This window comes from Eurosta solidaginis, chromosome 1 (assembly GCF_040869045.1).
Source record: "Eurosta solidaginis isolate ZX-2024a chromosome 1, ASM4086904v1, whole genome shotgun sequence".
NCBI lineage: Eukaryota > Metazoa > Arthropoda > Insecta > Diptera > Tephritidae > Eurosta > Eurosta solidaginis.
Genome location: NC_090319.1, coordinates 295678484 through 295695249, shown reverse-complemented (window position 1 = coordinate 295695249; position 16766 = coordinate 295678484). Strand labels below are relative to the sequence as shown.

At 38.6% G+C, this 16766-nt stretch overlaps 1 protein-coding gene across 13 annotated transcripts in view; it reads left to right on the top strand.

Annotated features, from left to right (window-relative positions):
• Positions 1-16766, top strand: part of KrT95D (phosphofurin acidic cluster sorting protein KrT95D) — a 298169-nt gene that overhangs the window by 1846 nt on the left and 279557 nt on the right. For 5 of the 13 annotated variants that reach the window (XM_067761111.1, XM_067761113.1, XM_067761108.1 and 2 more), the window contains exon 2: positions 1865-2437. In XM_067761111.1, the coding sequence (XP_067617212.1) occupies positions 2193-2437 (245 nt within the window). In that variant the 5' untranslated portion in view covers positions 1865-2192. Of the gene's footprint in view, positions 1-1763; positions 2438-16766 lie in introns of those variants that run through there. The other 8 variants (XM_067761107.1, XM_067761106.1, XM_067761116.1 and 5 more) reach the window with 3 other exon arrangements.

Below are 16766 nucleotides of genomic sequence, written 5' to 3'. Positions count from 1 at the left end.
AGACAAATATTAAACAAATAAGGAAGGCTTCCCCAGTGGGTCGGGGGGGGGGGGGGGCTTAGAATATACCCGCGGCAGGTATGCCTGTCGTAACAAATTACTAAAATACAAAAATGATTCAAGGGGTTGTGTAGCGTTACACATTCAAGGTGTTAAATAAATAAATGTAAGGCGCGATAACCTCCGAAGAGATCTAAGGCCGAGCTTCTCTTCCAATTTGCGTCGTGCTCCTATTGATTTTCCCTACGAATCGGCCGGACGGGACCTACATGTTTTACGCCGACTCCGAACGGCATCTGCAAGGCAGATGAGTTTCCACTGAGAGCTTTTCATGGCAGAAATACACCCGGAGCGCTTGCCAAACACTGCCGAGGGGCGACCCCGCTTAGAAAAATTTTCTTCTAATTGAAAAACCTTATTTCTAAAATTTTGATGTTGCTTTGTCCGGGGTTTGAACCCAGGGTATACGGTGTGGTAGGCGGAGCACGCTACCAACACACCACGGTGGCCGCCTTCAAGGTGTTGCTAGGGCAAAATATAGCTTTATACCCGTGGCGAATCCTGTTACTTAATAGCCGAGGCTCTGGCGACCCCAATTAATTTCAAGTCTATGTTTGTTTCTTCGAAAAACGTATGTTGGTTTTTGGTAACGAACGCGACACAAGAATATGGGAAGGATAAGTCTGGCGGCCGCCGTAGTGTGGTGTTAGCGTTTTCCGCCTACCACACCGAGAGTCCTGAGTGCAACTCTCGGGAAAAGTAACTTACAATTTAAAAAGAAGTTGGTTCAATTAGAAACAAGTTTTTCTAATTCTGCCATGAACAACTTCTTAGTGAAAATTCAGTTGCAGATGTCGTTCGGAGTCGGCATAAACCATGTAGGTACCTTCCCGTAAATTGGTAAGGAAAATTTAAAAGCATAACGACACAAATTAGAAAACTACTCACTGGAAGTAGCTCCGGCCTGCCAAAATACTTCTCTCAGAACCGCCACGGCTGTCTTCTTATGTCCCCAGAACACCACCTACATAATTAGGCGAGAGTACTCCCCATCAGGGAGAGAAATGAGATGCTAACCAAACAGTTCCTGTTGAATACCCAGAAACCTGGGCATCCCAACAGACATCTGATTGATGAGCCAACACCGCATAGGGGCTTAAGGAGTCATCTCCGTAAGCATTATGACGAAATACGGTATATGAGAACTCAGCCGTATGAAGCCAAAAAACACAAGCAGGTCCTCAGCGAACTCCAAAAACAGGCGTCGGACCTTTATGCCAGGAATTACCCGGTGAATCCAGTACCCAAAACTAGCGGAAGAGGAACGCATACTCCCCAGGGAAACGCAAGTCAGTCTAGCTCATCTTCGATTTGGATACTGTAACAGACTAAACTCTTACCTATCCAGAATCAACCCCGATATACGAAATGTATGCCCCGCTTGCAATGTGTCCCCACATAACACCAACCATTGTAATGTGGAACCAACGCCTCTAACACCCCTCTCATTGTGGTCCACCCCTGTTGAAACAGCAAGTTTCCTTGGACTCCCGTTAGAGGATATTGATGACAATTTGTGATCGGTCGAACCTATTGGATGGGGCGAAGCACTGCTACAACAACAAAAACACAAATTAGAAGAGAAGTTGGTCTTGGAACTCATCGGAGGTAAATCGCGCCAAGTATTTCTTTTACAGAATAAAAGTTTAGAAAAAAATTAAATAAGAGCAAATGTATAGATTTGGTGCGTTATATTTCGCTAGCAAAACACTCAAATTCGCAAAACCGATGAAGCCAAAAAAGTAAATAAGAATATGCCCAATTTTGAACTTTTTTTTACTTATGGATCCATTTCTTCAAGAAGTTTGGTTTGGTCCAATCTCCAGCCGGTTGTTGTAAAGTGAAATTAAAAAACCGAATGTAGTAAATAAAAAAAAAAATAAAAAATAAATCTTCTTACCTAAATAAAACGTTTACAAATAAAAGAACATAATCAACAACACCATTAAACCGTACCATAAATAATCAGACAACTAAATTTATATTCTAAATACGCAGCTAAATATTGAGTAAAAATAAAGTTGTCACGCGGCGCCACGAGGCTGTTGCAGTTTGCAACTCGCCTACAAAACAATTTACTTGCTTCCTACTTGTCGTTCCGCTGAGCCACATATCAATCTAACGGCCTACCAATGAAAATGGTAGATAAATCGTCCAAGTTGGATAAATTTAGCGCCAATATGGGCGGTGGTGGCGTTGGTACTGGTGCTAGCGGTAGCGGTGGTGGTGGCATTAATAGTGGTGTTTTCGCAGAAAGCAGCCGCCTCATGCAAACCGGTGCCGGCAATGTTGCCTGTCAAAATGGTCAAAAACCAGTGCCAATGAAATTATTTGCCGCTTGGGAAGTGGATCGCACACCGCCAAATTGCATACCAAGGTAAGTGTATTATTATTTTATTTTCTTACTCATAAACAGGGCTATTCAAAATTTTTTATATTGAAGTGCAAATCATAATACATATACAAAATTATATGTACACTGAAGCTTTTTTAAATTAAAAAAAAAAAAAAATTATTTTAAATATTTAAAGAACTTTGATGGTCCCCATCATGATGAAATAATAAAGTTGATGTCAACAACATAACCTCACTTTTTCGGCAGCTCTATTTGCCAGTATTTACTTGTACTACAAAAGTACTAACTTTTTAGTGCTAAATATTTCATACAAATTTCCTCAAAAAATCAAGTTTTCTGCAAAATTTTGTCTGTAATTATGTTTATGTCTAAAAAATTCTGGTGTCGGCTTACATAGCTATTATATTTCTAAACGTATAGCAAAATCTACTCCGATCGTAATAGAATTCGAAATGTATCATAGACAACCCTCTAAATTATGCATGCCAAACTTGTCAGAATAAGCGGAAACGTCAACGGGATGAGAACACCTGAATATTAATTTTCATGGTCCCCATAATGAATAAATTTTGAATTAAAATTTTTATCAGTTCTACAATATTTTTGAAAATTTTTTGTAAATTTGAATATCATACCGAAGTGCCTAGGCTTCATATGGAAGTGTTTTTTTTTGCACTTTCATATGTAATTAAGGCATATTCATGTGAATCGAATTTATATGTGAGGGCATATGGGAGTGCTATGAAATAATAGGGATTGAAGAGGTTGAATAGCGCAGTACAATGCTTTATAGCGCTTCAAAGCTTCCTCAACCCGATTGTCAACATCACCTACGCGAGGGGAGGGATTCCTGTTACAAATATGAATGAATGGCATAGAACGTTTAATGTGGTCATATTATTCGTCTCCGAGATGGTCGGGCTAGTAACTTAATGGTGCTTTATTACCGGAACGTACCGGATATATATCCGGCAAAGGACCACCAACATCGATAATACTCCCCAAAACCTTCAGGGAGTGTCTTTACCGTTAATACAACAAGAACAAGATGAATATTCAAAGTGTGACTTTGTATCTGTGACTATTTTTCAGGGCAAAACAAAAACAAAAGTACCTCTCTGAAGTTGGCAGGAGAACTTTTACGCGGGAAAAAGCTAACTATTGGAAAATTGCCGTGAATTTGAGGTAATTTATCCGTGAAACAAAAACATTTTCCGCGGCCATATTTTAGAAAGTATAGGTTGGCACGCCAAATTCACGTGAACTCAGCGTGCCACCCTCAGAAAAAAAATTAACTTTGGTTTATGGTGCACCGCCAACTTCACGTGAAGTTGGCGTGCCACTTTTCGAAAACCACCTTAGACGCCAGTTAGGAAAATAATTCTTAAACACGAATTTGCCGTAGATAAGTGGCATATTTTATAATTTCGAAAAAAAAAAAAAATATTTATTTTATGGTGCACCGACAACTTCACTTGAAGTTGGCGTGCCACCCTGTATTTTCTAAAATATGGCAAATTTGGAAAATTTTTTTTGTTTCACGGATACATTACGACAAATTCACGGCAATTTTCCCAATAGTTAATTTGTTCCCACGTAAAAGTTGTCTTGCCAACTTCAGAGAGGTAACAAAAGTGCTATAAGCTCTACATTTTTTGTGCAATTTTTTCCAAAAACCCTTTTTGCGCTGCTTTGTGTACCTTTTTTAGAAAAATAGTGCAATGGATACAACTAAATATATGTATGTATGTTGTGGGAGGGCTCGTTTTGTCGCAGTTATTCAACCTTGTCAATAATAAATAAAGCCAACATTCCTTAAACTTGCTTATAGCGCATTTGCAAATCGTTTTACTATATATTTACATCTGGTATGTAGAAATGTGTCACACACGCACGCCTATGAATTGCTTGAAAAAAAAAACTTATATTGGCCAACACATTTGGTTTGGCTTGTGGCTAGTTCCTCAAGTCTGGAAATATAATTTTTATCAGATTTCGTTAATTGAATTCTTTGTTTTTCGATATTTAAAAAAAAAAATCTAATAAGTTTACATGAAAAAAAAAAAAACAATATTCAAATTAATCTCAAACAAGTTTTTGAAAAAATTTTGAACATTTTATTTGGAGTTCGCATCATTTCGAAATTCGCATCGACTTTTGACGTTTTTTTCCGAAGGGTGTCTTAGATTTTTCTCCATACAAAGTGTGATTTTTTTTATGGATAAAAATCTGCAACAGCCTTCGGAAAAAATTCTCTAAAATCAATGTGAATTTCGAGAGAACTATAATTTCTACTTTGTTAGATTAAAATTGATTTTAATATTTAACTGCGTACGCAAAAAAATTTAAACAACAACTCAAAATAAAAGGTTCAAAATTTTCGTAAAACTTTCTCCAATTCTCAATTTTTTGGAAAACGTTTTAGATATTGTTTTTCAGTTGCAGTATTTTTCATTGTTTTCTGGGGGTTTTTCACCATCAAGTTTTTAAATAGACTAATTCATTTTTGCCAGCTAATCGTCTTTCAATCAATGCAAATTTGTTATCGACTAGTCGAATAATCGAGGTCCCTTAAGCTAGCCCAACCTTTCCAGCCCAATCAAAAAACGAGACCCTACTAAATTGCACATCATTTAATGCTAATTTAATACGGGTTAATTATATTTATTACACTGTTTTTGTCAACTAATCGAATAATCCAGGTCTCTTAAGTTAGCCCAATCAAAAAATATGGAGGGTTGGGTATGTTTTCGTTTTTTGATTGGGCTTAAATTTAAGCTAACCCATTGTTTTTAGAACCCGTGTAATAAACTTAATTAACCCGTATAAAATTAGCCTTAAATATTGTGAAATTTAGTACGGTCTCGTTTTTTGATGGGACTGGAAAGGTTGGGCTAGCTTATTGGACTAGTCGATAGAAATGAAAATCGCATTGAATGAAAATCGATTAGCTGGTATTCGATTTCAACACAAATTTTTTTGTCATAAACAAGTTTCTTTTCTATATTAAAATTGTTTGCTGTAAATTGAGTTTCAAAAAACGTAGCTGCGTATGTAGTTTTTTTTCAAGTTTCGGAGATGCCAACAAAGCCAAGTGCAAAGTATGTGATCTGCAAATGGCTTACAATAACTTGAAAACGTCTTTACTAAAATTAAAATTATAGACAAAAGGACTATTCGAATAGTCGAATCTGTTATTAGTTGCAAGCAAACAACTAGTCGATTAGTGATAATCGATTATTTTACTAAATACCTTTAGCTAATTGGTTAATCGATTATTCGAATTCAAAAGCTCGGGTCGGTACTACACCATTTCCAGTTGTAAATGAGAAGGCGTCAGATATAAATGTGATATGATAATAGTAACTTGTAAATGAGAAAACGATAAATGAAATTTCGAAGGTGTCAATTGTAATGAAAATAGTCTGTTGTAAATGAGAATAGTGAATTGTAAATGCGAAAGCGTAATTTGGAAATGAGATTAGTCTATTGTAAATGCGAAAGCGTCACATGGAAATGCGAATAGTCACTTGTAAACGAGAAAGCGTCATTTCAAAATTAGAAAGCGTCAGATGTAAATGAGAATAGTCAATTGTAAATGCGAAGGTGTCATATGGAAACGAGAATAGTAACTTGTAAATGAGAAAGCAACAAAGAAAAATGCGAGAGCGTCATTTGTAATTGAGAATACGCAGTCAATTATAAATAAGAAAACTTTCGCATTTTCAAGTGATACTTTCTTATTTATAAGTGATACTTTCTTATTTATAATTTCATTTCATTTCATTTCATATCTTTATTAAGTCAAATGGTAACAACCTTACTGACTAGATTACAGGTTAACTTAGTGTTATTTTAACAATTTTAAAGTAAGATTTACTGAGATAAGTAATACGACTTAATTCGTGCCTTGAACAGAGACCTTGGCATGGCAAAGTCCAGGTCAAGGCTTCTGGATAGGCGACTAAATTCTACAAGACCTCTTAGAAGAGGTGCGAAACTAAAGTAATTCGAACGCAGCACGTCAACGCGGAATGTACTGTGAAAGCGGGAAGCTCTGTTAGGGACATTGAAAGTCAACTGCCCAAGTAGTTTGGATATTATTTCAAAAATAAACATTACGTGGATATTATTTCAAAAAAAAATATTATGTTTTGAACAAAACGTCTAACTTCAAGTGGCAAGACATTGATAAGCATGCATCTTGCATTGTAGGGTGGCAGGGGATTAACAAAGTGCAGAGGTTGAAGAGCAAATCGTATGAACTTGCGCTGAATTCTTCCAATTCTTAAAGAGTGTGAAGAGTATATGGGATTTCAGATGACTGATGCATACTCTAACTTGAAACGCACTAAGGCATTGTATAAGATTTTCCTGGTATATGGGGGTTTGAAATCCTTAGCATATCGTCGCAAGAAAGCTAAGTTAGTATAAGCCTTTGGTATGAGAAAGTTTATATGACTACAAAAAGTAAAAGATGAGTAAAAAATTACGCCAAGATCGCGAAACTCATTAATTGACGCAAGAGTTACATTTGAAATCGAGTACGCGAACGAAACCACATTCATAGACTTAGTATACTCATGTGACAGCATTTACTAATATTGAGTCGCAGATTATTTTGAAAGGCCCAATTATTTTAAGCATTCAGATCTTCTTGCAGACGCAATGCATCAGAAGTACAGGAGATTCTCCGAAAGAGTTTTAAGTCGTCATCATAAAGTAAGTAATTCGAATAGTTTATGTATGCGCCAACATCATTAATAAACAATAAGAACAAAATAGGACCAATGATGCTACCTTGTAGTACACCCGAAGTTGCTGAGAATTCATAAGACTTAGTTCTCTCGATTTCAACAAAAGAGATTCTATTTTCCAAATAGGACTTCAGCCACGTTAGAAAGCTTGAGTGAAAGCCCATGTTTTCAAGTTTCCACAAAAGTAATTTGTGCGAAACTGTGTGAAAAGCCTTGGAAACATCCGTATATATGGTGTCAACTTGACATCCATCCTTAAACGCAGACTACGTATTCTCAATTACAATTGACGCTTTCGAAATTACATCTGACGCTTTCTCATTTACAAGTGACTGTTCTCATTTACAAACTAAGCTTTCACATTTACAATTGACTATTCTCAATTACAATTGACGCTTTAGAATTTTCAAATGCCACTTTCTCATTTACAAGTGACTGTTCTAATTTACAAATTAAGCTTTCACATTTACAGTTGACTATTCTCAATTACAATTGCCGCGTTAGAAGTTTCAAATGCCGCTTTCTCATTTACAAGTGACGCTTTCACATTTAGAATTAACTAATCTCATTTCCAAATGACGCTTTCTCATCTACAACTCATTATTCTCAATTACAAATGACGCTTTCGAAATTACATTTACCGTTTTCGCAATTACAATTGACTATTAAAATTTTATTTTTCGAAAATTTCCAAAAAACACAATCCTTTCACCTGTGGGGCAAAGTTGGTCATAATGTTTACGCAAAATGGAAATAAAAAATCCAAACACTTTTTTAAGTGAAACAACCTTCAATATTGTAACGAATTTGCTGCAAATCCTCTTATTTGCCCCTTTTGTTAGGTTCGTATCGCTAAACTGTTGAATAAATAACTCCAATATTGAATAATGGAAAAATGGCCTTTATTAAAATGCTTCACAATAACACTCAAACTGTGCAACGAATAGCTTAATAACCAAACTGATAGCTCAAATGAAACTCCACTAATCAAAATAATACTGGTATTGCTCGCTAGATATCTTCTTAGTCGTAACTGCTGATCAACTCAAATCAAACTGAATTACTTCTTACTCGCCTGCACCGCTTTTATAGTTTACGCTGCATACTTCTAGGCTCTTCGATTTCCAGAAGTTACTAGTTGTTTCGGCTACAAAATCGCCAGCCACAACTACGTGCACAAATTATTGCCCTCTCTTGTGACCACTGAGATAAGATATATGCATGTGTTTGTGCATTGCCGCTCCGCTGCTCGTATACGTACATATGTGTAGAAGCAATTATTTATTCGTTTATGTAAACACATAAAGATTGAATTATTGATGTGAATGTTTGTAGTTTACAGTCTCTCGCGCGCACATAGCCGTATAAGTAAATGCATCTGTGTGTGACATCTCTCTGGGCTGCCTTATATATGTGTATACTTGATTTGATTATTAACGTAAATACTGCTTGGCATGGCCTTAGCATCGCCTTAGTGATGGGATAACTTAGGGGTGGTAATATCCGTGACACTGCCCTCCACCTAAGTCTGATCGTCCCGATCAGACAAATCTCTCGATCTAAACGTTGCCAGTCTTTCCAAATGGACCACTTTCATTTTGGTTCGTGGTTTACCGATGGTTTGTATGCGGTACACTACATCGTTGATCCGTTTTACAACTTTGTATGGGCCTTCCAAATTACACTGCAATTTCGGGGACAAACCTTTTTTACGTTGTGGATTGTATAACAGCACCAAATCTCCTTCCTGAAAACCTTCTGAATTAATTGCTTTATCGTATCTGGCTTTCATCTTGTCACTCATAATCTTTGTTCGTTGCCTTATCAGATCATGTATTTCTCTTAGCTCTTCTTCCAAATCACTAGTGGATTTCCTGACATTTCTCTCCGCATTGGCATCTATCCCAAACTTCAAATCAGCTGGCAGTCTAAGGTCATTGCCAAAAATTACTTTTGCAGGGGTTTGGCCCGTTGTCTCATGCACTGCTGATCGGTAAGCCATCAAGAATAATGGTATGCGGGTATCCCATTCTTTATGGTATTTGTCTACTACTTTCCTTAAGTGCTCCTCCAATGTTCTATTGAATCGTTCTACCATACCATCGGATTGAGGATGCAATGCAGTTGTCCGTGTTTTTCGAATGCCCAATGACTTACACATTTCCTGGAACACAGCTGATTCGAAATTCCTGCCTTGGTCAGAATGTAACTCCATTGGTACACCATACCTTGCAACCCATTCGTTTTTAACCACTTCTGCTACTGTTTCTGCTTCTTGGTTTGGGATTGGGTATACCTCTGGCCATTTACTGAAATAATCCATAACCACCAGTACGTATTTGTTTCCGCGGTTACTAGTAGGAAATGGACCTGCGACATCCATGGCGATCCTTTCAAATGGCGCACCTGAGTTATATTGCTTCATCTGGCCATGACTTCGTGTTCTGGGCCCTTTCGCTCTGCTGCAAACCTCGCAGTTCGCAATCCACTCAGTGACCGACTGACGGCAACCAACCCAATAGAATCTCTGTTTAATCTTCTCGAGCGTCTTCGTGATTCCAAGATGACCTCCGCTTGGACCATTATGCAGCTCGCTGAGCACGTCAGGAATCCTCTTTCTGGGAACAACTATCAGTTTATTCTTGTATTTACCATCCTCACTCTCCCATACTCGATGAAGGCAACCGGATATCAATTCTAAACTGTTCCACTGTGCCCAATATGACTTCGCAATGGGACTCTCTGCTGACATCTCTTCTCTGTTTGGTCTTTCATTTCGTTCGAGCCCTTGCATAACACGTGACAGATCTGCATCTTCTAGCTGGCACTTTCTTAGCTGTTCCTTGTCCCATTCATCTGTACATGTTATATTCATTAGCCGGACATCTATAATGTCTTCTTTAGCCTCGGTTTTTGAACAGTGCTTGCATTCCAAACTACATGGTCTTCGTGACATTGCATCAGCATTTCCATGGGTACTACCTTTTCGATGCTCAATGGAAAAGTCGTAGCTTTGTAGTCGCTCGATCCACCGTGCCAATTGTCCTTCCGGATTACGGAACTACAGAAGCCATTTCAACGCTCCGTGATCTGTCCTGACACGGAATCGCTGGCCGTAGAGGTATTTGTGAAAATGTTTAATGCAGTCTACCAATGCCAACAGCTCTCTCCGCGTAACACAGTAGTTCCTCTCTGGTTTTCCAATCGAACGGCTGTAATATGCAACTACCTTCTCCTGTCCATCGACCAGTTGTGATAAAACGCCTCCTATAGCATATCCACTCGCATCTGTATCCAGAATAAATGTTGCTCCTGGAATCGGATATGCTAACATTGGGGCAGTGCACAAACGCTCCTTCAATTTTTGGAAAGCCACTTCTTGCTCCTTCTTCCATTCAAAAGCTTTGTTTTTTCTTGTAAGCTCATGGAGGCTATGGGCTACGCTGGAAAAATTTGGTACAAATCGGCGGTAATATGTGCACAGCCCAAGAAAAATTCTCAATTCATGTAGGTTCTGTGGTCTTGGCCAATCCTTTACAGCCTCTATTTTTTCGTTCGCAGTGCAGATGCCCTCTGTCGTTACCTTGTGACCCAAATAATTGACTTCCTTTTTAAACAGCGCACACTTTTTGGGACTTAACTTCAGACCAGCGCCAGCTATTCTCTGGAAAACTTCCTCCAAGTTCTTAAGATGTTCATCAAAGTTCTTGCCCAATACGATGATGTCGTCCAGGTACACCAAGCATGTTTTCCAATGTAGTCCTTTCAGTACCTGGTCCATGAGTCTCTCAAAAGTAGCTGGTGCATTACAAAGTCCAAAAGGCATCACTGTAAATTCCCAAAGACTATCACCGACACTGAAGGCTGTTTTCTCTTTATCTTCCTCCTTCACCTCCACTTGCCAGTAGCCGCTTTTCAAGTCCAGCGTGGAAAACCATTTCGTACCAGATAGCGAGTCCAGAGTGTCGTCAATTCTTGGCAATGGGTAGCTATCCTTTTTCGTTACGTCATTCAACTTCCGGTAGTCCACGCAAAACCTCATTTTTCCATCCTTCTTTTTTACAAGAACTACCGGTGAGCTCCATGGACTAGCTGATGGTTCGATGACGCCGCTGTCGCTCATTTCTTGAATGATTTGACTCACAACTTCCCGCTTCGCCAGTGGAACACTACGTGGAGCTTGACGGATCGGCCTCGCATCTCCAGTGTCAATTTGGTGTTTCACAACGTTGGTGCGGCCTGCTTTAGAATCATCCTGGTCAAATATGTTCGCGTACTTTAGGAGCAGTTGTTTTGCCTTACTCTGATAGGCTTCCTCTAGCCCATGCGTCCATGCCGTGATATCATTTGAAAGATCAGTATTACTAGATGAAACGTATTCCTGGAGCTGTTCACAGTTAATAACTACTTCGGCCTCTTGGCATCTTCCCAAAATAGCTCCTTTGGTCAAATTGAATGGTGACTTGAACTCATTGAGTACTCTTACCGGAATACGTCCATCTTGTTTTGTCATAGCCAGGGTTTTTCCTACAAGTATGTTCAGTGCTGATTTATTTGCTGCTTCGACAACCCACAATTTGTTTGTCCCACAATCTCCATCTACCTTTGCCCAGATGACTGCTTCTGATTTTGGTGGTATTTGCTGACTCTCTTCCACCAGCACTCGTTTACTGCTGTAGCCTCTCTCGTAGCCGAAATTAAGTGGCACATCCATGTTCTTATATCGCATCGTCTTGCTTTGCATATCGATCTTGATGCCTTGGTTGATTAAGAAGTCCACTCCAATTATGATTTCATCAACAATACCTGCCACTATAAAATTGTGAAGTACCGTGACGTTCCCAATTACTACTTCACATTCTACTTCTCCAATTACCTGAGTGTCCTCTCCCGTGGCTGTACGTAATCTTGCTCCAAGCAATGGTCTTATCTTCTTGTTGACTAAATCTGATCGAATAATGGAAAGGGATGCACCCGTATCTACAGTTAGTAAACGTTCTTTTCCATCCACATATCCTCCGACAGTAAGATTGCTTGACCTTCTTCCAATTTGCGAGATAGAGATTATGGGGCATTCAATTGAGGGAGCCAGCTGTCGCCCCTTGCGGCTGACTCGCTTTAGTTTAACGATTGAGTGGATTTGGAGATTTGATCGTCTCCTTCAGCTCTGCGTTTACGGCCACCCACATTGTTGGAACTATTGGAATTGCTACTGCAATGACGTGCAATGTGACCTGGGTTACCGCACTTGAAACATTTCATAACTCCGGCATTTTTCTGTTGTGATCCCTTCAGAGCTTCCAAAATTGTATCTACCCACTCCGGCCTTTCTACTTCCACACGATGAGCTTTGTATGCTATGAGCTATGACGCCGTTTCCTGAGTCAATGCATGGGATACCGTTTCAGAAAATGTTTGCTTTGGGTTCGCGTATGTGGCTCGCTTCGTTTCGACGTCCCGTATGCCATTTATAAAGCTCTGAATCTTCACTCTTTCCGTGTATTCCACGGGTGCATCCGCATTTGCAAGATGAGCCAATCTTTCAATGTCCGAAGCAAACTCCTGCAAAATCTCGTTAGCTTTTTGGTAGCGGTTTTGCAATTCTATTTGAAATATCTGTTTCCTGTGTTCGCTTCCGTATCGCCGTTCTACAGCAGCCATCAATGCGTCATAACTGTTCCGTTCGTACTCTGGAATAGTCTGTAAGATTTCGGCAGCTGGTCCTTTCAATGCTACGAAGAGTGCGGCAACTTTATCTTCCACATTCCAGTTGTTCACTGCTGCGGTCTTCTCACACTGTAGCTTAAAGACCTGGAAAGGAACAGAACCGTCAAAGGATGGTGTTTTTACCTTTGGATTACTCGCTGAAACTGCTGGACGATTTAATTGTAACTGCTGAATCCGATCTTTCAAAGCATCCATCTCAGCTTCCATTTTATCTTGTCGTTCACTAAAACCCTCCAACTGCGATGATATGCGATCCTCTTGCGCTTTCAACTGCTGAGCCAACTGAGATATCATATATGTCTTCTGTTCTTCCAGTTGCGATGCCATATATGTCTTCTGTTCTTCCAGTTGAGATGACATTTGCGACGACATTTCTGAGATACGTGTCTCCTGGGATTCCATCTGCGATGACATATACGTTTTCTGTTCTTCCAGTTGTGATGACATGTTGGTGGATATTTGTGATGACATTTCTGTTATACGTGCCTCTTGTGCTTCCAGTTGAGATGCCAGTTGCGACGACATTGATGCTACTGTCGATGTTTGTGCAGATATTGCAGCCAATATCATGTTCAAGTCTGTGCTGCTAACCGTCTGCGATGTTTCGTTTTTCTCTTCAATTTTCGTTGTCTCCTCGCCATCAAGATGAAAGACATACTCTTCCACATCAATTCCTTCTGCTTCCATTGCCTCTCGTAGCCGTGCCTGAAGTTCAAGTTTAACGCCGCTTGTATTCAATCCACGGCTCTCCAACTCCTTCTTCAGCTGCTGGATCCTCAATTCACTGAACTTTGCCATGTCCTTGTTGTCCTCTAGAATTTATCCAACAATTCCTCTTCTGACACCAATTGTAACGAATTTGCTTCAAATCCTCTTATTTGCCCCTTTTGCTAGGTTCGTATCGCTAAACTGTTGAATAAATAACTCCAATATTGAATAATGGAAAAATGGCCTTTATTAAAATGCTTCACAATAACACTCAAACTGTGCAACGAATAGCTTAATAACCAAACTGATAGCTCAAATGAAACTCCACTAATCAAAATAATACTGGTATTGCTCGCTAGATATCTTCTTAGTCGTAACTGCTGATCAACTCAAATCAAACTGAATTACTTCTTACTCGCCTGCACCGCTTTTATAGTTTACGCTGCATACTTCTAGGCTCTTCGATTTCCAGAAGTTACTAGTTGTTTCGGCTACAAAATCGCCAGCCACAACTACGTGCACAAATTATTGCCCTCTCTTGTGACCACTGAGATAAGATATATGCATGTGTTTGTACATTGCCGCTCCGCTGCTCGTATACGTACATATGTGTAGAAGCAATTATTTATTCGTTTATGTAAACACATAAAGATTGAATTATTGATGTGAATGTTTGTAGTTTACAGTCTCTCGCGCGCACATAGCCGTATAAGTAAATGCATCTGTGTGTGACATCTCTCTGGGCTGCCTTATATATGTGTATACTTGATTTGATTATTAACGTAAATACTGCTTGGCATGGCCTTAGCATCGCCTTAGTGATGGGATAACTTAGGGGTGGTAATATCCGTGACAATATTTATACGATGCTTGGGATCATCAACGTGTTTGCTTCCGAAATAAAAAACAGCGGTCCAGAAATTGCAATAAAAGAGTTTTCTGACGAATAAGGACAGCACAAAAAAACACTTAATATTTTTTTACTAACTCTTACAATAAAATTTGCTTAAACTTTCAGATTTATTTATAAATAAAAACATTTTTGTGTTCACAATTTGGGTGGTTAGTGTAGTTGAATTTTAAATTTCACAAGAGAAAACGGGCCTTAGCAATGATATTTATCTGGCCTCTAGTATACAAAGTACAAATGTGATAAAGTTGAATGGCTCAATTACTAATATTCATTTTCTGTAGCCAATTTATTTTAATTAGTTTTAATTTATCTATCGACCAAAAACTCGAAAATAGTATTAAACCAATTGTTTCCGACACGTGATCATGTCGATCTTCTTCAGCTTAATGATACAGTACAGAGCAGAAAAAAGGAATAGAAATTTTGCAGAAACTGCTACCACAACAATAGAAATTTTTTTAAATTTCTTAAATTAAACTCTATTACCAACTTTTTTTGGTGTTCTCTGAATTTTTCTGAGTACGTGTTTGTGTATCACAATCGACGTTATCTGAATAAAATACAAATTAAAAGTCTTTCAAAACTGGCATATCTTTTTGATAATCTCTTTTACAAAAGGTGTTTTAAATTTTCTTCCATATAAAAGAAGGTTCACATTTTGTATTCAGGCAAATATTAATCACATTCGAAAAAAAATTTTTTCAAAAAACGATGCGAATATTAAGATACCTATAAGTTATGCATTGTTAGATTAAATTTAGATTAAAATTGATTTGGCCACAAAACTGTATACTCAGAAAAGAACTCAGAGAACTCCAAATAAAAAGTTTTAAAATTTTAAAAAATTTTCTCGAATTTCTGAAAACGTTCTTGCGATAGGTTTGCACAATTTAAGTTACAAATTTTATGGAAGTTTTTTCTTAAAATATCGAAAATAAAAAGAGTTTGATTTACGAAATTTAAAAAAATTGCTATTGCTATTTTTCTGTTCGCTACTGTATCACTAAGCTGAAGAAGCATGAAGATAATTAAAATTAGACGATCGACACGATCACATGGCGGAAACAATTGGTTTAATACTATTTACAAAAGGGAAAGCAAAACAGCGGTCTCAAAACCCCGAGTCTAGATTGTAGAGCTACTGATTTTTCGAATTTTTTGAGACGAAATATCTCGAAAACATCAGCTTCTTGCGAGATTCTCATTTTTATCGCTGCATTGGCAAAATTATCGAACAAAAATGAAAATTTCGAGAAGAAATAGTTACATATAAAACTAGCAATGCAGCGGCTAAATTGACTGTCGAGAAGCTTTACGAGAATATCAAGGCTGGTGAGTCTCGCGAGCAGCTAAGTTCCAATTTCTTGACATTCCAAATTCTCGCGTGTGTTAGGTGCGAAATCTTAAAACCTAGGAAATTTAAACCGGGAGTGCCAAAAGGTGATGTCCTATCCCCACTTGCGTTTAATTTCTACATATCAAAGCTGCCTTGCCCACCAGAAGGAGTTATTAACCTGGGCCCTTCAATAGACGAATTTGTTTCCAAACTAAATAGCTACCTCCTCATTCTTTCTGGTTTTTTCTTCTCTTGCGACCTGGCAATATCACTGACCAAGTCCACGGCCACTGCGTTTACGACGTAGAAGGAGACACAAATATTGAAAGTTCACGGCGATGGCTCTAAGCTACCGACTGTCAGTCACGCAAAGATCTTGGGGCAACGTTCGATAACACTCTTACCTGTAAGGCACATGTCTTCGATATTGTATCTAAAGTACAGTCTTAACAAAATCCTCCAGTTGTTTGCCGGCAGCACTTGGGAAAAAGATAAAGAGACACTTCTAACAACTTAAAAAGCCTGGCCGTAAAAATACACAGTAACAAAGGCTGCAGGCCTGCACTCAGAACTTCTTATGACACCTGATTATCATCAGCATAGGTAGACAAAGAGCGTAACATAAAAGAGCATAATGAAATGAGGAACATACAGTTTTTGCTGAATTTTCAAAAACCAGGACATTCAAGCAAACAACTGCTTGATTTAGCTCCGCCCTCAAAAGGAATGAGGAAACATCTCCGTAAGCACTATGATGAGATGCGGCACCTGCCTACGCAGTCGCTTGATCCAGATAAGCATAAGGAGGCCCTAAACACATTTGATAGATTGCGCCCGGTGAACCCCGTTATCAATAAACACTATTCAACCCTTACAGATCTGCTTTCTGGGAGATATGAGGCACTCTGG